This window comes from Phycodurus eques, chromosome 13, assembly GCF_024500275.1.
Source record: "Phycodurus eques isolate BA_2022a chromosome 13, UOR_Pequ_1.1, whole genome shotgun sequence".
Classification (NCBI taxonomy): domain Eukaryota; kingdom Metazoa; phylum Chordata; class Actinopteri; order Syngnathiformes; family Syngnathidae; genus Phycodurus; species Phycodurus eques.
Window position 1 is genome coordinate 25,698,394 of NC_084537.1, and position 23,508 is coordinate 25,721,901.

General features: G+C 47.1%; 1 protein-coding gene across 4 annotated transcripts; it reads left to right on the forward strand.

Moving 5' to 3' along the window:
- Positions 1 to 494: 494 nt before the first annotated feature.
- ednrba (endothelin receptor Ba) lies at positions 495 to 23,508 on the forward strand. Of its 4 annotated transcripts, none has more exons than XM_061695033.1 (11): positions 495 to 1,846; positions 10,971 to 11,119; positions 12,831 to 13,162; positions 14,582 to 15,034; positions 15,461 to 15,573; positions 17,383 to 17,587; positions 18,046 to 18,195; positions 19,125 to 19,258; positions 19,325 to 19,433; positions 20,095 to 20,276; positions 20,761 to 23,508. In XM_061695033.1, exons 4-10 carry the CDS (start codon positions 14,621 to 14,623, stop codon positions 20,230 to 20,232), a joined length of 1,263 nt encoding a protein of 420 aa, XP_061551017.1. In that variant the 5' UTR covers positions 495 to 1,846; positions 10,971 to 11,119; positions 12,831 to 13,162; positions 14,582 to 14,620; the 3' UTR covers positions 20,233 to 20,276; positions 20,761 to 23,508. The 4 variants fall into 4 exon arrangements, with proteins under 4 accessions (XP_061551017.1, XP_061551020.1, XP_061551018.1 ...); XM_061695036.1 differs by lacking the exon at positions 495 to 1,846 and adding an exon at positions 13,288 to 13,360 and having other exon boundaries at positions 2,598 to 11,119; XM_061695034.1 differs by lacking the exon at positions 495 to 1,846 and adding an exon at positions 2,600 to 10,065.

The following is a 23,508-nucleotide window of genomic DNA, read 5'->3' on the forward strand; positions in this document are numbered from 1 at the left end:
TCAAACAGGGCGGCAATGACAACGCGCACGAAACGTGTTCTCTGCGTTGAAGCCGTTAGTGGAACACACCGGAGCGGGGGGGGGGGGGGGGGCAGCCCAAGCGCCCGGGGAGCATTTGCTCGAGGACACCGCAGCCGGGAGTCCGGTCGGGACACAAACTAGGAAGCAGGCTCCCGCGGGTTTGGAAAATCTGAAAATCAAATACGTCATCAGAGAACAAGCCTAAAATCACGACTGAGTCTTATTTGGTGTTGTTTATGGAACTGCGGAGTGAGTGCCAATGTTCACAGCATCATAGAGTTGCATAACATTTGTAGTTTCTCCTCCGCCGTCGTATCTTAGTTTACATGAATGCCCGAGTCGCAAATTGGCCTCGATCCCAAAATTTCAAACAAAACAACTGGCCCGCTAACTCGCGGTTGACCTACATTCACACAGCGGCGGAAGACGCTCGAGGTGGACCGGGGGGGCGGGGGGGGGGGGGGGGATCACAAGGATGAGCCGCCGGTAATGCCGCTCCGATTGTTCTATTAAGACGAAAGGGGCCAACGCGGCGAATGTTCAACGAGATAATGTGAGAGGAAATTTACAGCGCATGTGGGTCGCTTTCTTTCTTTCATCCTGCGGCTCCAAGAATCACTTGCGAGATGGACGGCTGACTTTTGTGCTTTGTTCTCTCGCCGATCAGAGTTGCTTGATTGCAGATGGCTCCGATGTAGAAACCGTTTCCATGTGGCCTAGACTAGCACGGTCTCGGAGTGTGTATCTGTTACTTTTCTAATGATTGCAGTTTACGGTGGTGTAGAATTGCCGCGTTGTGACTATGTGGTATTTTGTCTTGACGTCATGTGCTTGAAAACCGACCTTTATAAAACAGACTTCTCAATTCACACGCAAAACCCGGTGGTTGAACCGTGGTCATTAAAAGCCAAGGAGATTTTAGCCAATCTTCAGACATCGGTTGACCGTCGACGACGCCTGAAATGCGTCAATTCCATAATCGTGCGCTTTTTGTGGGGATGGAGGATGATGCCGCGCCACAAAGTAGCTTGTTAAACGATTGTTCGATCTTTTTAAAGGGGGTTTGTTTGCTAACAACATTAAATGCTGAAATGCAATATCGCAACGTTATTAAAAGTGAAGAATAGCAACCATTTTGGTACAGATTTGAGTGAGAAAGTAGATGCACATGCTTTGCTTAAGTGGACCGTGTACATTCACGTGGCGGGCCAGATGTGGCCCCCACGCCTCGAGTTTGAAGTGGACGCATTCGCGTACCAAACGACCGACAGGCGCAACTCGACACATCAGAATATGCTCGAAAAGTCCCTTGATTCGCGTACTCGCGCATGATCTCAATTCATGAAACACTTGGGCAAATTCCTGCCTCATTTCGACATTCCAAACTATTTTCATTGTTCGTTGCGTAAAGTTGGAGTTTCTCGAGATGGCGAATTTGGGCTTTTGCTTTGCTGTAAGCTGCCATCATCACAATTGATTTCTCTGAGAGCGTGTGCGGCGCGTTCGTAGACGTTTTGAACGGAACTCGCCAACGAAACGAAGCTTCCGCTACGATCGCGAGACGCACCTTGATGTGCCGTGGCCGCTCGGTACAACGGACTTGTCGGCCGGTCATGACGACGGCCTTCTGGGTGACTTGAAGAAGAAGAGTTGACCGTGCCAAATCCTCCGCATCCCGGTCGCCGCCTCTTCCGGCGGGCCTCGGCCCGACTCCCACCCGGATCGCAGGACACCTGCGGCAAAAGGAAAACCTTTCAGGTCCGCGTTCTCCACCTCTTCGAAGAGTGGAGATCGAGCCCACGCCACGCTGATGCATGAAAGTCAGGTGAGGACACATGGATGAATGAGCCCACCCCGATTCCTTCAATTTGCTCGACGTGATTTCCTGTTGTGAAGAAATGAGAGTTTTCGCCGTCTTCCCAAATAAATTCAATTGCGGAAGCAGTGTTACGCTTCCTTCGGTTTCAGTTTCAGTTTATTTTTGAAAGGGGACAATGCAATTTCACAAAACACATGAAGTACACATGGTTGAGAGAGCCAGAATTAGCCAGAAGGCGAGTTTTCCTCTGTAGTCCCCTGGCCAAAATGTAAAAAAGCAGTAGAATACATCGACAAGACAATGTAACGCAGGATACATCATCAAACTATACTATTAAGAGAGAATGAAACCATCCTTTTTTTTGATCGTAACAAAAAAAACAACAACAGCAGCATGACATACTTGTCTTTTTAGCGTTGGCAGCTATAGCCCTATTTTCCGTTTTTTTTTTGTGAAGGCCTCGTATGTTGTAAGCAGTTTCACCTCCTTCCGCTCACCGGCGCTCCTCCCCGACCAGGCTGACTGAGCGAAAGTGCTCCCGCGCAGAGGAACGCGACGGTCGCCTCTGACCGAGCCTCCAGCGACACGCTCGGAGCTTTTCTTTTGGCTGATGAACTCAGCCAGAGGAGCTGGGGCCAAATCATGCAGTACTTTAGAGATCAAATTGAAATCTGCAAGTATGCGAAGACAGTCCCGGTTTAAAAGACTGTATTTTTTTTTTAAAATCGCACAGTGATGAGCGTGCCTTGATTTTTTTTTTTTTTTTTGTATCCATTATTTTGTCCATCGTTATAGTATTACATTTGTGACGAGCAATGAAAGCCGGGAGGGAATGTTGCCCTCGTAACGTCCGCGCAGCGAACGCGCCACGACGGTCGCCCGCTCTCGTCACCCTCTCGTCTCTCCCCGCATCGCGCCCGCAACGGTTGCTCCCATCTCAGAGGAAATTCACGGTCTGCATCGCTTCTCGTATCCATTTTGTGCCAACAATGCCGCTCCTCGACAAAGCTCGTGTTGGCCCGACAATTTGGCGTCGTCGCTTCATCGTATATTCGGTGGTAGGAAGTAACCAAGTACAAATACAAGTGGATTTTTCAGCTTTCTATACGGCGTGACTTTTTCTTTTGACTTCCAACATTTGAATCGGAATGGTCTTCTCCTTCCTTTGTCCAAATGGGCTCGTGACTTATTTTCAGCTCCCACAGCTGACGTAAGTCGAGCGCTGTTGGCGTCCGTCGCATCCAGGCGAGGCGTAGTTTTCCATTTGTTGTTGTTCGCGCACGAGAGCCTGAGGCAACGCCAGCCAGCGTTTTTCTTCGCAAGGAAATGATCACGTGCGTTTTGTTTTCAGCGTGATGCCGTTCCACGTGCGGCCTTTTTCATTTCCTGTGCATTTTCCCCGCAAACGAAAACCTGCCAAAAAATATGTGTGCTTTTTACTTTGGTATGCAGGTACATTTCACAATCTCTAACTTAGTTTTTTTGTTTCCCTTTTTCTTCTACTTTTGCCAGCCTGATTTCTTTTCATTTTTAAATCGAGGTTGTGGGCACCTCGGACCGAATGTGCATACCAATTCCTTTTTCAGTTTATTGTCTTGCGGCTTTTCCGGTGTCTCGGTGGGCGCCGCCCTTGTTGCGCGATGTCAGTCTTATTACTGCACAGTACATCAAATTTCCCATTTCCTCGTCAGAATGTCGTCCGTTTTACGACTTGGCGGTTTTCCGGAATGCAGCACAAGCAGCCGTGTTCGGCCTCTCCGAGCCGGCGAGTCTCGGCGCGCTGATCCGCCGACGAAACAAAGGAAAATGGACAGGGGCAAGCGTTTTTGTCGTCGTGTTGCCAAAAGACACTTTACAGAACAGTTGCGTCACCCAGTCCAAATCTAGCAAACACGGAAAATCATCGTTCAAAGCAATACTGCTCTTCCAAAAAAAAATGCCCTCAAGTGGAAGAAATCTTCAAATTAAAAGGACAAACTTATCTTTGCAGATGCTAGAGGGGGGGAAAAGCAGCACGCCAATTTGAATCGCAACCACGGCAGAAGTTTGAAGGTGCCGAGGTCCCGGCCAGGCAAGATCGATTCGCGCAATTTATATGAAAGAGAAGCATAACACCTTTGGGGGAAAGTTTGTGACTAGAGCGTCAAATCCGATTGAAGGTTATTTAAATGTTGAGCCAGAGCAAAAAGAGCATTGATAAAACAAATCTACTGGAACCGCGTGTGTTTTTTTCCCTGCCAAATGGCACCTTCGATCTGTGCCTGGCTTTACTTCTGCCGTGTGGGGATGAAGATGAGACGAGAGATGAGCGTTTGACTTTTTCGTTGAGTTGCTAGCACCTTGTGCTCGACTGGTGGGCAAACGTATTGGAACGTGTGTCTGACAGGTGTGTTTCGCTGCCCAGGTGTGCGTGTCGCCCCCAACAAACAGCATTTCGTGTCCACGCTCAGTTTCAGATTGTGCTTTTGCCTGTGATTTATGCTTGCTAGCCGTGTAACCGACATGAAAACCAGCAAGCCGTGTGTGGGGGAAAAATAAGGAATTGCGACGCTGAGAGACGATGGAAAGTCAAATCAAAACACCCCAAACACCGGCCGTCGTGTGGGATGTCCTGAAGAAGAAATAATCCACGGATTTACTTGGTAACAGATGAAGGAAAACAGCAGTTGATGACAGAAACGTCGCGAGAGCCCGAAACATCCATGAGCCCCACCGCACACCGAGCGACGCGGCCAAAACGCCACCTAAGTGGACCATCGCCACAAAATGACAGTTGGCGACTCGCGATGTGCACCGACTGACGTGTTGCAATGCGAACGTTGCCGTACACCTCCGAGCGGCATCTCCGGGAGGCGAGCCTTACATCCTCAAGCGAGATCCAAACAGAAACTATCAAATTACAAGTCGGATGGCTGCGAAACGAGGCGAGTGTGGTGAAGGACCCGAGTGCAAAACACCGAACCGCCAGAAAAGTTGCAACGGATTTTGATCATTCATTCAAGATCAAGTGCGAGCCAGGACGCAGTGCACTTTAACGTCACGGTCGAGAGGGTCAGGCTTTGAAGATAGCTCTGTCTCGGCCGAGGTGATGCAATGTTACGCGATCCGCAGACGGCAGGTCGGGAAATGCTCGGATTTCACCGTTGTCTTAATTCACCGTTCACGGAGAACAGTAACGGGGAAAGTCGCACCTTGCTGTCCTTGTCGCAGAATCCCCCAAGAGCCACGGAGCCAGAAACTGGCGAACGGCTCAGATACGGCCGAACTCCCATTACGTCGCGTTTCTGCGTCTTGCGCGTTTAATGTCCGACACGCTGACCCTGATTGCGTCATCGACGAGGCTTTAAATGGCTGACGGATCGTCCGTCTGTCGTGGCAGAGCAGACCGTGACAGGATGAGAGCATTATTAAGGTGATATTGAAGCGCTAATGGTGAAAAGGTATACGAGTGGCAAACGTTCAAAATAGGCTTCTAGCCGTTTTTGGCTTGCGTGGCCGTATCGTGGCTATAGGAGTCGCGTCTTTTGGGTTTGAGATTGTTTTCTTATGAATTCACATTCGACCGGATGCCATAATGACGCAAACGGAGGCTAAATGCCGCTGTCTGCGCATTTTCCTCTGGGATCCTAACTCTACTTTTTAGGTTCAAGTCCTTCAATTTGTATCTGTAAATTAGTTGAGTCTTTCTGCAACAAGACATAAACATTTGGTTCGTGACCAAAAAAAAACACAACACAGGAGTTGTTTTACTATGTTAAAATGGGTTAGCATAAAAGGAAGCCAAAATGACTACGACATTGTATTTAATCAGAATCCGAATCCTCTTTATTTGCCAAGTATGTCCAAAAAACACACAAGGAATTTGTTTCCGGTCGTCGGAGCCGCTCCGGTACGACGACAGACGGACGGTCAATTGACGGAGAACGCTTTGGAGACAGAAAAAAAAAAAAAAACAGTCCCTGAGCAATAAAGGGTTGCTCGTTATCTGGTAATGCCGGTACGTTTTTTTGTAATTTTTTCCTTTATTTAGTTATTTATTTTGACAATTTGTGCAAAAAGATGCCGATTCCTCGAGCACTGAGAGCAGTTGGAATGACTCCTATTGCAAAAGTCCGGCGCAACGAGCGTTGCGGAAAGGGCGCCGAGACTTCAAGGAGCGGATGCGGTTTCAAGTGACGAGCGCTGCGATAATATACTAGTTACAACATCAAGCGGGAAGACACACAACCCAGCTTCTTCCTCAGCCAAACAAGAGTCACATGTGTTCTGTTCTGAAGGCAAGACTTGAAATGTCACAGTAATCTGCCGAGGGAACGTTTCTTGCCTTGTGGACTTGCGATCGAACCGCTTTCTTTTCCCCACAGGTGCCATCTGACGCAAACCGAAGCAAAAGGCGACTCACGCATGAATCCGACAACTGTTCTAGCGCTTGTAGATTCATTGATACTATCGCAGTTTAGAAGAAAACAAAAAAGTTTTGTACGTAGGTCATGTGCAGTTGAAGAGCGCTGCCAATCATGTGACGATAGAAGATCAAATGTGTGCTCATGGACACATTCGTTGTGTCTTGTAAAAAGAAAAAGAAGATCAGAGAGAAACGGGATCTTGATCTTTTCGTCTTGCGCTTAAAAGGCCAATTGTTCGTTTGTTGGTTTTCGCACGCAGGCGTCCAAACTCAGAGCAACGGACTAATTCATAAGCAGCGGCATATGGTGACAAGTTCCTGATATTCCATTTGTCATGTTTCAGTGATTAGTATTTGTTCAAAAGGCTGTGCAAATGAAACCAACATGTGCCATAAACACACGTACTCCGTAGCCCACGCTGGTTTCGATTCGACGGTTTTCTAGGATCGTCGACACACCGGCACATATCGACGTAAGGATTTCTGGAGAAGCACGCGTCGCCAATCGAAGCACGGATCGCGTCATCGGCACGAGCATAAATACCGTACCGCTTCGTGTCTTCGCCACCCGTGCTACAAACGACAAACAAATTCCGGCGTCGCCGCGGCCTTTGCTGCAGTCGCCGCTCGATAAAAGCTTTGCGAGTTGTGCGTTTTTCTGCCCGGCCGTGACGAAAAAGGGAATGTACGTCGGGTTCAAAGTCGGCGGTTTTTGCGCGCAGAACGCGCGGCGCCGTTTTGTTCGCGTCACAGGCAAATGATGTGGATGATTCCTCAGCGTTCTTGAGATTTCAAAACGGGACAAAAATGTTCTCGGCAAATCGCCTTTCTTCAGTTTCAATGAAGGTATGAGCTGTTTTTGTCCTTCTACTGTAGATTCAATGTACGATTCAAAACGTTTTGGTGTCAGTGCAAATCGATTCTCACTCAAATGAAATCTAACAAAGTTCAATGGTTTACTTGTTTTCGTGATGGAGGCATTTTGTGGTTGAATATGCTCAGACGGGTGGGTGTTTTTGAGGGAATTCAATAACAGTACATTTGAGAATTGATCGTTTGGAGAGCTTTGTGAACTCAACGATAACATCTGTATCCGCTCGAATCTGTTTTTCGGGGCGTGCGGCCTGATCCCTTTTTTGGGGTTCGGTCCCTCGAACGTGCAGTTAATCCGAAATTCATATTTCAAATAGTGTCGTTTTCCGGGAGCAACCGGCCTACCGGTTGGTGCGAAACCCGAAAAGCGTTTCGCAGCTTTTCCACGACACGGTGAAAGCGGCAGGAGCTCGCTCAGCCCTTCTCGTCTCGCTTTGCGCCGGCCGTGCCGCACTTTCAAATATTACAGCTGCTGTAATGTTGCCGCTTCGAACGCCTCAATTAGAACGATACGGGCGAACAAACAACTCTGGAGGAGGACGAGGCTCTCTTGCTCTTAGCGCAAGGTCTTAGGGGACCACGTTTTTGCCAAATGAAAAGCGCTGCTAACGAGTAGAGCTGTGCCAAGCTGCATATTTTATGTGCAGTAGAGAGGTGCCGTTTGTTTTCCGGAGAAATGTTTCCAAGTGGAAAAGGGCTGTTTGTTTGCCGGGGAAGTATTTCCAACCCATTCCCTGCCTCAACTTCAGGGTTTCATTTAGACGGGGCAAACGCTTAATGGACACAGATGGATTGCGCAGTGGCCCTTTAATAGCGACTGTATTTTTGTCAATGGCGCATCTACGGCGGGTGCAATTTCTGGCGTATCCCGATTTTTGTGCGAGCGCAAAGCTCGCTGCGCATGTCCAATTTGGCAGACCGATCTGCGACGAGCCGGACATTTCGGCGCGACGAGGGTGTGTCTTTTGGCAATTTGGTGGCAGAAAGCCGGTCTAAACGTAAAGTCCTGCCGGGACCGGGTCTTAGCCCGGCACAGTAGGGAGACCGGCTGGCCTAATACGAGTTTGGCGAATTGGATCGGGGCGCGGGCAACACATTCGCAAGCACGGCGGACGTGCGGTAGATGTCCGACGTAATCCATTCATTGAACGCTTTATTATTATCCGCATCATTGTTTTTTAAATCGTGCCACTGGCCGGTACGCAGCTAACAATCGGGGCGGGGATAGAGACACGATCTCCGTGAACATATTTAAGTTGCCAACGATCACCGGCAGCTCGTTGTGTACTTAATCGGCGTAGCCGCTCGCCTTGCCTGTTGCCCCGGCGGCCAAGAGCAGTGACGATGCGTCGTCCTACGCACAGAGACCGTCATCGCGCGGCCTTTCGAGGGAATGAGAGGAGCCGCTTCGATTGGGCACGATTGAAGGAGTCACTCGCAAGAAGTTTCGACAACGCCAGATGCCCTTCCGAATGCAACCCAACCGTTTTTTTGTATCCGGACTCGGGCACAGCAGCGGCGGGAAATCGAACCCGCCTGCGGCGGCGCGGGAACGCCTTCCTACAGAGCGTCATTGAGGCAAATGTCGTCCTCGTCGTCTCTCGGCAGATGAGGACCGGCAGACTCGCGTGCCGACGGTTTGGGGCGGAAGGGATGACGGGGGCCCAGATGGAAATCGTGTCGCGGGAACACACGCGTCGCAGCCACAATGTGATTGGAAAAGGTTCAGATGCGGAGGAAGGCCCAAACGAAAGCGGGAAATCCGTTTCGAGCGACTCGACGTGCTTACGTTGATCGATTGTGCCGCAAAATGTTCACGTGAGCTGTATGGAACATTCCATAGGTGAACTGATGAATTCTTAACAAGTGAGAAAATGATGTCATCTTTGAAAGGCTCTGTTATCAATGATAAAGATTATTGCTTTCAAACCTGTCAATGAGTGTTTTTAGGAGCAGCCTTCGTCATGAAAATATGGAAGGACTTTCATATGTAATTAAAATCCATCATATAGCAACTCAGAGCCGACAAGAAAAAAAAAAAAGAAATCGACACAGGGAGAGCCATTATGGTCAAGTCCTTGGAGCACAATTTCAAAATCGGATCCTTTTGCGGAAATCTTGGAGTCCTCTGAGCCTCGTTTATCAAAGAGCGCGTAAAACAGATTCGCACGGCTGAAATGTTGAAGGTGTGTTCGTGCGAAAATAATCACAGCAGTAAGTCATCAGTGTTGATTCATCCCACCTGTGGTACAGTTCCACACTCGCGCGCGCTGAGCCTCATTTGCATTGAGAAACGCCTCCAAACGACCATATATGGTAGCGGCGATCCTTTTAAGAAATCCGAAATCACGGCAAAGACACTGAAGACAAAAATGACGTGGGAGAATGTATCAGCGCTGCTGTGAATTGGAGCCAAGAAAAGAAATGGTCGTGGTCACGCTCGATGCCAAAAGACGAGAATGATCTTTGATTAACCGGAGTAGGGACAAGCAAGCGCTTTCACCTACGACTTCTCGGTGATGACACGCAACGTCTAACCGAGAGACCAAGATGAGAGAGGGTGTGGGAAATAAGCAAGCGTGCTTAATAATCGTTGTTTGATCAGGATCCATGTTGATTTCGGCCGGTTTGTCACGATTCGAGGCTTTTTGGTGTGTTGGCGTCAAACGAAATCTTTTTTTTTTTTTTGCTGACTTTTTGCTCAGCAAAAAAAAAAAAAAAAAAAAAAAGATTGTTTCAAAGAAGGCAAACAAGGCACGTGGAAGCAAACACTAAATCAACAAAGTCCCAAAGACAAGGTTCAAAGTGACAAACCAACATTGGGAAACGAAACAAACGGCTACAAAACAACAAGGCGACCGACGTGACGGCTCTCCGGAAATACGACACGTGACGACGACGACGACGACGATCTGACGCAGAACGAACAAACCGACGGGACATGAACGTGAGACGCAGCGAAACTTGACAAAACACAAAACAAAGTCAATCTCATCAAAAGCGTTTTTGTAACGCAATAATCAACAAGTATACGACAGTCGTGTCAATGAGAGCAAGACTCGTGCGTATGAGAGCGTTTGAGTTGTTGTGTGTGTGAAAGCATCTGAACAGTAAGTGTGAGAGCTAGTCATGTGAGATGTTGAAATCACAGTCCAATCTGTGATTTCAATACACTTGCTTTTTGTTTTAATCTGATCAACAACTACAAATGACTTTATATTGGACAACTACGTAATGAGATTTGGGCACAGAAGAAACAAAATAGATTTTGTATTTTTTTTTTTAAATGAAAATGCACATAAATGAACACTGATTTGTGTAAGTGTGACGGAATTAGCATCGCGCTACTTTACACTTGTGGTCCCTAAAAAACAGACAAGACCTATCAACAAGTACATAAAATCCTTCAATACATTTCACATGAAATGAGTGCCTCACTTCTAAAGTGCAAGTGGGCAAGTGCTTTCATGTGTTTGGGAAGTGCTAGTTTCTTGGAATTATTGAGAAATAAGTCACTTAAAGTACATTTGCGGGAGAGTCGGGAAGTGGAACGATCAAAGCGCTGAAGAAGATTCCTTCGCTCGCTCGTTCACGTTGAAGGTTTCCCGTAGGTTTTCCCTCCAAATTTCCTTAAAAGCGCCAGTTGACTCAAGATCAGCGGCAGAGGATGCGACGATGCAATTACAGTCACGAGAAGGGCATACCGTACTTGACGTTTTTCAAACATGTCTACAATAACTTCCAAAGCATTTCATTATTGACGCATCATAAAAAAGCGATTGAAGAGGCAGTGGACCTTCAAGAAAGCTTCTTTCATGGATCTAATAAAGTGTCAAGTCATTCTTCCTGCAGGACAAAGGCCAACTGTCCTCTCGTGACCCTTTGAGACCAGGACACACGCGACCTCCGTGCGCCGCCGGCGGGCGTACTTTCGAGTTTGTCCCCCTGCTACCCGATCGAGCGCGGAAGATGTGCTGTGCGCCCTCGTGACGACACTCAAGGTAATCAAGTTGTAACAAGATGAGCCTTCGTCAACGGGAAGTGCCTTTACAAGAAAAAACAGCAGTTCGGTAAGACGCGGCTGCGAATGTTCGGCCTGTATTTTCGTAGACGGCGCATCTGCGCTGCGGTGCGGTGCAAATGCCGGCCGATCCTGGTTTTCGTGCAAGCGCGAGGCTCGCTGGCAAGATGCGCCCGGTGGACTGGCAAATTGGTGGGAGAAAGTCGGTCTAAACGTCTAAATTTGATCGGGCACACGCATCGGTCCGCCAACCTTTTGAATCGCCAGCAGTTCTCACCAGCTCATTTTGCATTCGCTCCGGCGAGCCGTTCGAGTTGCTCCGGTCGCGCACGGGCCGCCCGCGATGACGCATCGTCCTCTTCCGCACAGAGATGTCGTCGTCGCCGTCGAGACCGTTGTCGCGCCGCATTTCAAGGGATGGAGGGGAGCCACGGTGATCGGCTGCGAATGAAGTCGGCCGCAGATTGCGCGGTTTTGCCGAGCCGCGCCGGTCTACGAAATTACCGACATCGCTCTAACCCGCCCCTGGAGCACAGTTGTCGGATGTATACTGGTCACGAAAATTGGGCCCTTTATTTTGAAACCATTGGGCCATTTGTCCAATATAGAATACTTTTGGAGTCTCCGTTTACTGCGCTGCAATTGGAAAAATAATTTGCGAATCGGTAAATCCGCGGGGGCCGAACGCGGGGGGTCCACACCTAATGGGAAATGAGCGAAGACGTTCGGGTGTCTCAATGTGCCCTCAAACGTTGCAGTAAATGCAAAACACGGGCTCCTAAGAAGAGCCGGAGCACGAATGCTGCTGTGGCGCTTTCTGTCTTGTGTGTAACGGACGTCTTTGCTGTTGAATGAAAGCGCTTCTGCTTGCTATGAAGAGCAAAGGTCTGAAATAATGGAGGGTGCGTGTCAGGATGTTTCACGGCCGCTGGGCTGAAGGCCAGCTCGCAAGGCTCATCGACTCAAATATTCGAGCACATGCTGAAATTGTAACGTTTCACTGAGGCGCTTAACGGGTAATGTGAATCATCCGCCAAGGTGGAGCAACACTTTTCACCGCCGTGGAATCGCAGAGGGAATATTTTCGGATCAACGGTATTTGGCTTAGCGCCGTCCTCCTCTCTCAACACCTGACCTCAAGTTAAACGGGGTCGGGCCTGCATGCGAGACCGGCCGGCGATTCTACATCGTCGGGGTTTCAATGTCGCGAGAATAGCCGAAGGTTCTGGGTTTGAATCTCGGCTCGGAGTCGACACGACGGCGCCGTGCTCGAGTGGATAAAAAAGAAAAACAGACGTGTGCTCGCGTCATTGAAGACTAAATTACTGGACGTCTACATGTGCGCGTTGTTGTTGTTGTTGTTGTTGTTTGACATCAGTGATGGCGTTTGTCTGCTGGGAAGCTGCTTACTCTCAAAGAAAGAACACGACTTTGACAAAGGAAATGAGCAGCAATACGACATTTATTTTGTATTGTGATTCTAATTTCTCTTGCGAATTAGAATTAGTTGTTTGTTATTCTTGCTAACAGACAAACAAACCCGACACACCATTATTCCCCAAAAAACAAAAAACACCTCTCCGTTGGGCACTTTCACACTTAGTGGAGGTACCAACAAAGGTTTTGAAGATTTAAACACAAAAAAACAATTCCCTATATTTGAATTTGGATGGTACTCTTTTCCTCTGAAGGGCAACTTGCAGTTGTCCTTCCTCTGCCTTCCTCCACGCCTCCTCGAGATCAAATGAGGAGTGGTTGAGGAGCCAAGATCCAGCCAGCTGACTGAGCACACGCAGACTCAGCCATTAAGTGGACGGAAGAGGATGAGAGCGCTTCTGGGGAACAGATCCGGAGCTTGAATCCCGCCTGACGAGGCAAGCCGCTGTCGGAGATGACCGAGCTGTCGCTTCACCGACGGCCTCCATCCAATTTGAGGAATTCATCTCCGCTGTGACGGGACAGCGGGGACATTTGAACTGAGAAGTTCGGATTGTGGATCGTTTCTACTTCAGCAAGGAACAAAGTAAGTCGGAGCTTTGATAATGACATTTTGAGTGTGGCTTTGCTTTTGATAGTGTTCAGCTGCTTGGCCATGCAAAACGGTGGTTCTTTCTGCCTTTTTATGCTGGACGTTTTTCTGTGCAACAGGGGAATTAGAAAGAGGCCCTTTGTGGTTGTTTGCATTGTGATCAATATTGGAAACTCAGCCGGACACAACAAGGTATGTGAGGGGACAGACAAAGAAAAGAGTACAGTGCAAAAATGAAAAAAAAAAAGACAAGCAGCAACAGAGAATAATAGCAGAATAACACGGCATATGACTACAATAACGTTACATTGGAGTCAGGTTCTTATATGTAGAGGAAAGGCAGTGCGACACCCTGTGACATAGTACAACTACTAGCGAACAGGACAGGACGGGTCGATTCATGACTGATCAGAAAAGGACGGGTCGAGACAGGAAAGGACGGGGCCGGACGGGTCAGAACAGGACGGACAGGAAGGGTTGAGACGGGACAGAACGGGACGCACAGGATGGGTTGCTACAGGAGAGTACAGCACGGGTCAGGACAGGACGGGTCGATTCGGGACGGGACAGGACGGGTAGGAACAGGATGGGAAAAGACAGGACGGAACGGGATGGGACGGAACGAGACGGGTCGGGACGGGACGGCACAGGACGGCACGGGTCGGGATGGATCGGGATGGGACAGGACTGTTTGGGACGGGACTATTAGACGTGTTCAACTGTTTAATTTATATGCATGTTTTTCTTAAACAATTTGTTAAGCCATCTGTCATACTGATCCTGTTCAGCATCGACCTGCTTTAATACAGGCCTCTCAACATTTTAACTTTTTAAATAGAAGAGGATCATTTCTAACTGAATTCAGCCTTTCATACCCAAATTTGAGCCGACTCACTCACTGTACATCTAATTACTAAAAAAAAGAAAGAAAGAAAATCTAGGAATGCAAGTAAATAAACATCATCTGAATAAAGATTCAAGAAATAAAATGCTTTACAATTTGTATGATTTTTTTAAAGAGTATATTTGAAAATTCGCAAACAACAATCCTCATTATACGTCAACATTCCAAATATAATTTTGGTAAAACAATTCTGCTGTATGAAGAAACAATGCTAACGTTTGAGTAATTACCAATGCTGTTAATTAATTATGCATCACGGTGGTCTAATTTGTGTCATTTGTGTGTGGGCAATTGGTTGATAGTATATTTGTCCTAATATTGTATATACTGGCCTCAATGAATGTGAACTCTTATGTAGGTCTTAAAACAATACCGCCGCACGTCTTACATGAACAATCACTCCACCAAGTGCAGTTGTTCACTTTGTTCATGCAGGATGAATGAATAGGATGAATAAAGAATAGGAGCTAAAGTGTGCACCGTCTGTTGAAGTCGCTGTTCTTTCTCAGTTTTAGGCATTCACGTCAAATACCCAATCAAACGCCAGGATGAAGAAGACCTTTTACTATTTGGGCTTCCTCCTGCTGGGCCTTCATTTCCTAACAGCCAGCGGGCAGCTGGAACCCCAAAAACAAATGCCCCCCGACCCTCTTGCTGCCACGCAAAGACGCGGGCTAGCCGAGCGGGACGTGCCGGGTCCGGTGCGGCCCAACATCAGCACGCCACGCCGTCGATTGCCCCCCATGTGCAGTGCGCCCACAGAAATCCGTGACACATTCAAATACATCAACACGGTGGTGTCTTGCCTCGTGTTTGTGGTGGGCATCATTGGAAACTCCACACTTTTACGGATCATCTATAACAATAAATACATGCGCAACGGGCCAAACATCCTCATCGCCAGCCTGGCTCTTGGAGACCTGCTACACATCGTCATTGGCATTCCCATAAACGTTTACAAGGTCAGTTCCAATTTCAACTACGACTACATTACTCCCGTGGAGATTATTATTATCTGATGCAAATACATACTTAGGTTTCAGTGTTGGGCCGATGAAAAGCACTTGGTTACAATTGCACGTGACTCTTGGTGAAAATGTAATAGGAGCCTGTTTCAAAGTAATATGACCCATTTTAACTGTTTATTGAAGTGAAGGGGGGGAAAGGTCACGAATCGAGCTGCCGCTCCAGTCACAGGCTTACCGTACCTCGCAAACGTCTGACAAAAAACATGGCTGTGTTTTCGAGGGGCCCGACACCTAAGCACAATGACGCTCCGCGCGTGTGGAGTCTGCGGTGCCTGAAGCTGGGAAAACGACACAGAGCGGAAGACTTGGCTTTAGTCCCTCCCGTGGTTGAACTCTGACCCTTGAACTCTCTCCCCGCAGCTCCTCGCAGAGGATTGGCCCTTCGGGGTGGCTCTGTGCAAGCTGGTGCCGTTTGTCCAGAAAGCCTCGGTGGGGATCACAGTGCTGAGTCTGTGTGCGCTGAGTATTGACAGGCAAGCCCACCCACCTCTCAAACACGCGCCACCCAGCGCACCCCCTTCGTCCCGCTTCTCACGTGAGCCTCTATTTTCATTTCCTCGTGCCGCATGCATCAGTGCCCAGGGGGAACCTTGTCCAGGTAGTGAACTCTGACATTGCACCTCTGACTCCCCTGTAAATGCATCATTTATCCACGGATTACTGGATGTGAATTATTATTAGTCTGATGGACTTTTGAGCATTTGGCAAATGTGACTTGCAGGGTTCGACGTGAACTTTTTTGGCGCACCGGCCGCTGAGAGTTAGGGGCCGCTCAACGCAAAAAAAGGCATATTTTTTCCCAACCGAAATTAGGACTGACGCAAATGATGATTGGGAGAATCGACGAGTCGCCGATTATTTTGGCAATTATTTTGACTAATCCGATCCAATACAACTTGTAGCTCAAGCTGCTGTCATCCAGCCATCATTAACTTCCAGCTCGAAGTGTTTGCTGTATGTGCAAACTAAAAATGAAAATCATTACGATAATAGTATAGTTAACTTTTAATAAACTTCACCGCTTGTACCAGCATTCCTGACATGTTTTATGATGTTTAAGAAGATGATAAGGTAGTCCAAATTAAAACGAAGGCAATACTGTGGCCTTCAACATTTGTAGCTGCAAATGTTCGGTGCACTAACTGGAACCAAAAACTATGCACAATCACGTTCAATCACAAAAAGGGGACTGGGAATAACCGTAATGTCGGTGAGAATATTTTGGGGCTCTTTTCAAATGTTCTGTATTAGCTTTGCTGTTGACAAAAAAAATATAACCATTTATATATTTAAACCTCAAGCAATTCGGTTGAGAAATGAGTACATTCTGATTAGGTTCAATGCCCCTTCGACGGGAACGTTACCCCCGCCAACACGGCCGCCACGTAGGCACGCCGCTTAGCCAGGTTGCTGTGTGCTAAGGCTAATGAAATCGTCATCGTTAGCCTTAAGCTAATGTTAATTTTTACAGCTTTAAGCAAGTTGCTTCACTAGCGGCTAACATTAGCAGCAAACTCGCCAAATAGCCGACGGAGACGACCGTCCCTGTCGGTCAGTAATTGAATCGGTCACAACGTGCTGGCTGTTTAGAGGCTCGACTTTCACCGTTGCGCTGCTATGAAAGGCAAATTGCGTCTAGCGAGGTTTGCGTCACTTGCTCAAATGCTCAAGCGTTTGGGCTCCGTTGCTAACGGCCACTAGCCGCAGCTTACATCGGTTAGGTCACGGAGAGCCCGAATGAGCATTACTGCGCGCGTGCGTCATCACGGAAGGCAGACGAGAGCGACTTCAGCGGGAGGCAGAGAAAAACAAAGATTCCCAAAAGAAAATGAGGAAATCAATTCTCAACAATTTGGAGTGTGAGCGAACCTTTTCCAGATCCAAAAACATTTGTCACGAGCGAACTTGGCAAAGTGTCCAGTGGGAGTGGCGGCGCTACCCACCACGATAGAAATTGACTTACATTTGGCGGCTTGGCGGGCCCCGTATACTTGCTATAGCAGAATAAATTGTACGCTCGAAGGCCAAACAGTAGTAGTACTAGTAGTGAAGGGGTTTCATGTTCGGGTCAGATGACGAGATTTTTAGAACTCAATCGTAGAAATACAGGAAGAGCGGTTCACAGGTAGCTTAGCAAAGGGAACAGCAACGTTCTACGTGTTGCGCAAGTAAAACTGCATGTATTGCACATGTAGAGATTCAATCCAAAGATACCCCACACGAGTTGTTCTTGTTATTTGTTAGTTAGCCGCCCAACTCATGCGATGCGACGGATCCGTCAGGTATCGCGCCGTGACCTCGTGGAGCCGAATCAAAGGGATCGGCGTTCCCAAGTGGATGGCTATCGAAATTGCACTCATCTGGATATTATCCATCGTGCTGGCTGCGCCCGAGGCCGTGGCTTTTGACATGATCACCATGGACTACAAAGGAGAGCACTTGAGGATCTGTTTGTTGCACCCCATGCAGAAAACAGACCTTATGAGGGTAAGCCGTAATACACGGAGCTTCACAAACCCCCGCGAATGCGGTCTGTTCAGAATCGGAATCGGAATCGGAATCGTCTTGATTTGTCACTGCGTCAAAAAACACCCAAGGAATTTGTCTCCAGTACTTGGCGCTGGCACAGCTGCACACATACTGCTGACCTGCACGTGCACGCGCACAACAACACTTTGTCAGACACGCCACAAATATATAACGATCTCACCTAAGCCGAGCGCATGCGCTGCCGTGTATCGCAGGAGCAATCGCTTTCATTTGTGGCGCAAAATACCGAAATGTAAATCGAGCTTCGTGTCTTCCGTTGCTATTCAAAAATGTTTTGTGTAAAGGGAGTGTGTATTTGAGACACACCCAGGTCACAAAGGCTCGACGAGCGTTTATTCCTGGCAGCACAAGTTCTTTTGGAATGCGTTGCTGACTCTCCGTGTGATTCTTCATAGTTTTATAAAGCGGTGAAGGACTGGTGGCTCTTCAGTGCATATTTCTGCCTGCCGTTGGCCTGCACTGCCATTTTCTACACTCTGATGACCTGTGAGATGCTGAGGAAGAAGAACGGCGTTCAAATTGCTCTCAGTGACCACCTCAAACAGGTTTGTTCATTGCATACGTTCGCATGGGATTCTTTTCAACTGCCCGCTGGGTGCAGACGAAAGAATTGGCGTGATTGCGTGGATTTATTTGACTGTCGATGCAAACTGCAAACCTCTGCGATGGAAATTCGTCCTGGCGACATGATTGTACTCGCTACAATTATTATTATTGTTATTATTATTGTTTTACAACTCCATTTCAGATTTCTTGAGAAAATATTGTTTCAGTTTGTCATCGACGTGTGCATAATCCCCGATGACAGTGATTGTATTTTAAGGTGCGAAACCTTTAGTCACAGGTACAGGAACTGAAAAATAGACTTTTATGCTTGACAATGAAATCCACTTATGAAGACCTGAGAATTTTGACCATTCCATTTTCTACATGAGCATAATAATTCTCAAATGATCCTTAGTCCCCACCACCACAATGTCTTATGCGTTTTTCTTCACTTTCAAGTTGATTCCGCGGGCCAGATTGCACTCCCTGGTGGGCCGGTTTTGGCCGGCGGGCCGTATGTTGGACACCGCTGGTTTTAACCACTCAAATAAAGTTTCTCCCAATCCCATTAAAAAATAATATATCTTTTTTTTAAAATGATCGACGTTTCTTTGTGGTCACTCGAGGAAATTAAGTCATCCCGAGTGGGATTGGCACCAAAATGTCTTTTTTTAATTCTTTTTTTTGTTTTTTGCTTTACTTCGTGCAACGGTAAAAAACACAAAATGACCCAAATAAGACTTTCTTCGCTCAAAAGCGGAAACCAGACCGGAGAATGTGCCCTCTTTAGATAATTATGCCATTGTACTTCATTCCAGCCGAACACGAGACTTCCACTCTCGTAAATCTTTTTGATCAAAATGCGCTTTGTGAGCCAGAAGTCATCATGGGACTCCCCAAAAGAAAAACATCTTGTTTTTGTGAGCAGCGACGGGAGGTTGCAAAGACTGTGTTCTGTCTGGTTCTGGTCTTCGCTCTGTGCTGGCTCCCCCTCCACCTCAGCCGCATTCTAAAACTCACCATCTACAACGAGAAAGATCCAAACCGCTGCGAGCTGCTCAGGTACGTGATGATCACATGAAAGTCAAGTGGGGGATTCATCATAGAAGTCATCTCCGCATTTTGCAGCTTCTTTTTAGTCTTAGACTACATTGGCATCAACATGGCGTCTGTCAACTCCTGCATCAACCCCATCGCCCTCTACATGGTCAGCAAGCGATTCAAAAATTGCTTCAGGGTAAGCCAAAGCTTCATCGCAAAATAGTCAACACAGCCCTGTTCAAATGTCCCGTTTTTGTGATATACAAATCACAAAATGTGGGAAAATGTTCGATGGTCCGATTAAACAAAGGCTAACTTTTGAGCCTCGATTCTAAAAGGCCCAGCATGTTTGGCACAAACACGGCACTTGGCCGCACATCACCACAATCGGACAAGTGAAGTGCGGTGAAGTTTGGTGGTGGCGGCGTCGTGCTTTGGCCTGCTTTTCTTCAGCTGAATTAGGAACAGTTCCAAAGAGCAGTCGGTGTTGGCGCAAAATCTTCAGGCGGTCTGGAAAAGCCTACGAGAGCGTCTGAAAATGTCGGGGTGCTTTAAACGGTGGCAGATGTGTGCTGACTCCCATTTCCTTCCGGCTATAAGAGGGTGTGCACACTTGTGAAACTACATTATTTCACTGCTTTATGTTGACTTTCCCTCTCGAAACGATGGAGAGAGAAAAAAGATTCCACGGAACTGTACGGGTTGTAGGTCACATTCATCGTTGAAAAACCAATACAAAAATGATTTTGATTGGTCTCTTTTTTACATCACAAAAAGCACGGCGTTTGGACAAGGGTGTGTAGACTTTTGATATCCACTGAAGGTTACTTATTTTCTCCCAATCTGACTTCCTGCAGTCCTGCCTGTGCTGCTGGTGCCTTCCAGCGGAGGTGCCGATGACGGACGACAAGCAGTCGTGCGTGAAGCTGAAGGTGACCGAAAGAGCTTCCGACCAGAGCAACTCTCGCGTGACCAACAAGTCCACCGCGGCCTGAATTCCGGAAGCTACTCCCAAAAACGAGGTCAGAAGAACGACAAGGTTTGTACAAGCCGACGAGGCCCAGGTTGGTCCACAACATCGCAGGAAGTCTTCACAATCAGAATCGGCTCGATTAAACTCATGAACGCGCAAGAGCCAAAATCGGCAAAATCGTTATCGCTCAAAGCAAGTAGGTCGCGCACGTAACGCTCGACTGAAGCTATTCGAGGACGACGACGACGACGTGTTGTATAAGGACATCGCTGAAACTGAGAGGAAAAAAACAAAACACGCCGTTCGGGGTTTGAGCTCAAAACAAAGAAACTGCAACGGTACACGAGTACACGATACGTTGTCGGAAGTTCCTCTGCGCCCAACGCGGACTGACGGCACCAATCGCATTTGAGTAATGCATCGCAGTCTCGGTTCGTTGTCCCTCGGACCCCGAAAAAAGAAACGAAATGTACCATAAGGGGGAGCGCTGCTTACGGAAGGTCTACTTTGAGAGCTTGTGTGGATGAATCCTTTTTTTGACTTTTTTTAGGCGGACGTGACTTTTCTGGCTCTCAGCCTGGGTGACGACAACGACAGCATTGCGTGGATTGACAGTGTGAGGTTACGTTTGTGCCACGATGTTGCTTCCTTTCAGCTTCTGACTGTACTACTGATGTACTATTACGGTGTTAAGAACTTTCAGCTGTTTTATTCTCGTGTTTGATATTATTGAGCCTCCTCTTTTCATGTTTTATCTCCACATTTCAGTCTGCTTAATTTCCGTTAAGTGCATGGGACAGGTGGTCAAAGGGTCCCTATTCCTTCAAATAAACATAGTATAGGTAGCTGTACACGGGTCACTTTTATATCATTTGATTAATAACGGTAAGGTAACATGGTCCACTTCATTTCATTTTGAAAATCAATTCATGTCCGGGCGGCATTCGAGTTTTTGAATGATTGGCAGTTGTTATCCATCAAAAGTTCCGAATTCATAATATTGTTCGTGCTGCGCAAATGTCTTGACCGTTAGGTGTCTGAAATAAACTTCCATGATTTGGTGAACGGCCGGTTCGAGCAGTTCTGAGGACCGGGGTTGCATGTTCTCCCCGTGCCCGCGTGGCTTTTCTGCGGGCACTCCGCTTTCCTCCCACATCCCGAAAACATGCATTCATTGGAGACGCTAAATTGCCCGTAAGTGTGAATGTGAGTGCGAATGGTCGTTTGTTCGTATGTGCCCTGCGATTGGCCGGCGACCGGTTCAGGGCGGACCCCGCCTCCTGCCCGATGACGGCCGGGAGAGGCTCCGGCGCGAATGGATGCATGGATGGGTTGGCAACATGTTTTCTGAAGATGCTACTGACATTTTTGGATCACTTAATTGAGCTTTTCCATGAGAACTAAGAGCAACGCAATTTTGGTTCTTTGTCATTCAAGTTGTCTTTCGCGTTAACGCTTCAGGCCGATGTCGCAATACACCGGAGGGATCTGTGATGAGGCAGCCATTTTGCATTCACGCAATAGCAGACAGCAAAATAAATGCTATTTCTGAGCCATGAATGAATATGTACGAATTTGGGAAAGTGTCGCAACTATTGCTTGTCTTGACCGTTACTACGATTGTGTAAAGACAAGGGTGCCATGGCTTTGATGAGTAGTTTGGATCCTTTATGCACTTGCCGTTGGTGTCTTTACGGCACTTTTGTCTTTAGCGTTATAAAAAGAAGTGCATTTCAACGGGCCACCGCCGTTTGCTGTCAATCGGGATTGCCTTTGCTATCGATGCCGAAAATTGGAACTCATCAAAAACATTTTGAAAGTGGGACTTTTAAGCGCGGCTGTTTCAGCATGCGAGAAAATTGACCAAATTATATATCAATGACCCATACATGTGTGTGTGTGTGTGTGTGTGTGTGTGTGTATACATATATATATATATATATATATATATATATATATAGTATGTGTGTGTGTGTGTTAAAGTAGTCCGCTCGTGTAGACGGTAGCCTGATTGCTGCTGATAAATGTTTCAGCGTTGTCTGTTATTGTGTCCGAGCGAACGCGTTTGTGTGTGATTGACTTAAGTGTGAAGGCAGGCCTCATCATATGATGAGCAGGCGAACACAGAACCTTATTGTCATCTCCCTATCTTCCTCTCACTTGTCAATTACACGCGCGCACGCAGATCTTTGCAGCTTTGACTTGGGAATGTTCCCGCAGGCTAATCCAGTGTCACGCATGTCACATGAACAGCCGCAGAGCCAAAGAAGCTCTCGGTCCTGTGATCGCTCGGCAGCCCTCCCCCTTCTTTTCTTTTACCTTTTACAGGCCGAACTCTTGGCATTCCCAAAAAGTCATAGAATAGTTCATATAAATAACAGAAAGTTGTTGTTTCTCCCTTTGTTTTAATGCAATGCAATCGCGGGGGGGGGGGGAAATACATATTTGATCAACTCTTTTTTTCATACAAAAACCGAATTTGCTTCACCTTCTCATTTACATGTGTAGAATATAACTGCCGATTGTATGTATCTAAAGGCACAAAACTCTAAGTCGCGTGTATTTTGGAGGGACAAATTTAGTATTGTACTTTAAAATGAAATGAATCCAGGAATAATTTTAACCCCACTTTTCCAAAACAGGGACAACATCTTGTTGTTACGATCTGTTCCACGTGCGCCCCAAATGTGATGCTAATCTGGGCTACGGAATCACAATCACAATCATCTTTATTTGCCAAGTATGTCCAAAAAACACACAAGGAATTTGTTTCCGGTCGTCGGAGCCGCTCGAGGACGACAACAGAAAGTCAATTGACAGAGAACGCTTTGGAGACAGAAAAAAAAAAAAAAAAAAAACAGTCCCTGAACAATAAAGGGTTGCTCGTTATCTGGTAACGCTGGTACATTTTTGATTTTTTTCTCTCTCTCCAATTGTGCAAAAAGATGCAGAGTCCTCTAGCACTTCGAGCACCAATATTGCAATATTACATTTGCAATAAGAAAACAACATTTGATATGATGCACTTCATTTTGATTTCGACAATGTCACGTAACCATATGTGGAGTATTCATACATTGTCGTCTGTGGGTTTATAAATGCAAGTATGATTGAAAAAAAGCTGGAAAACAATTCCATCGGGGATCAATTCTGGGCAAATGTATGTGTGACGTATTTTAGGATATGTTGGCAAAAGTATGCAAATCGTGTCAACGTGGGTAGGTCTCAATAGTTGTTGTTTTAAGAGCATACATTATTGCTGTACGTTGCTATGATAATAAACGTGAATGAATTCATA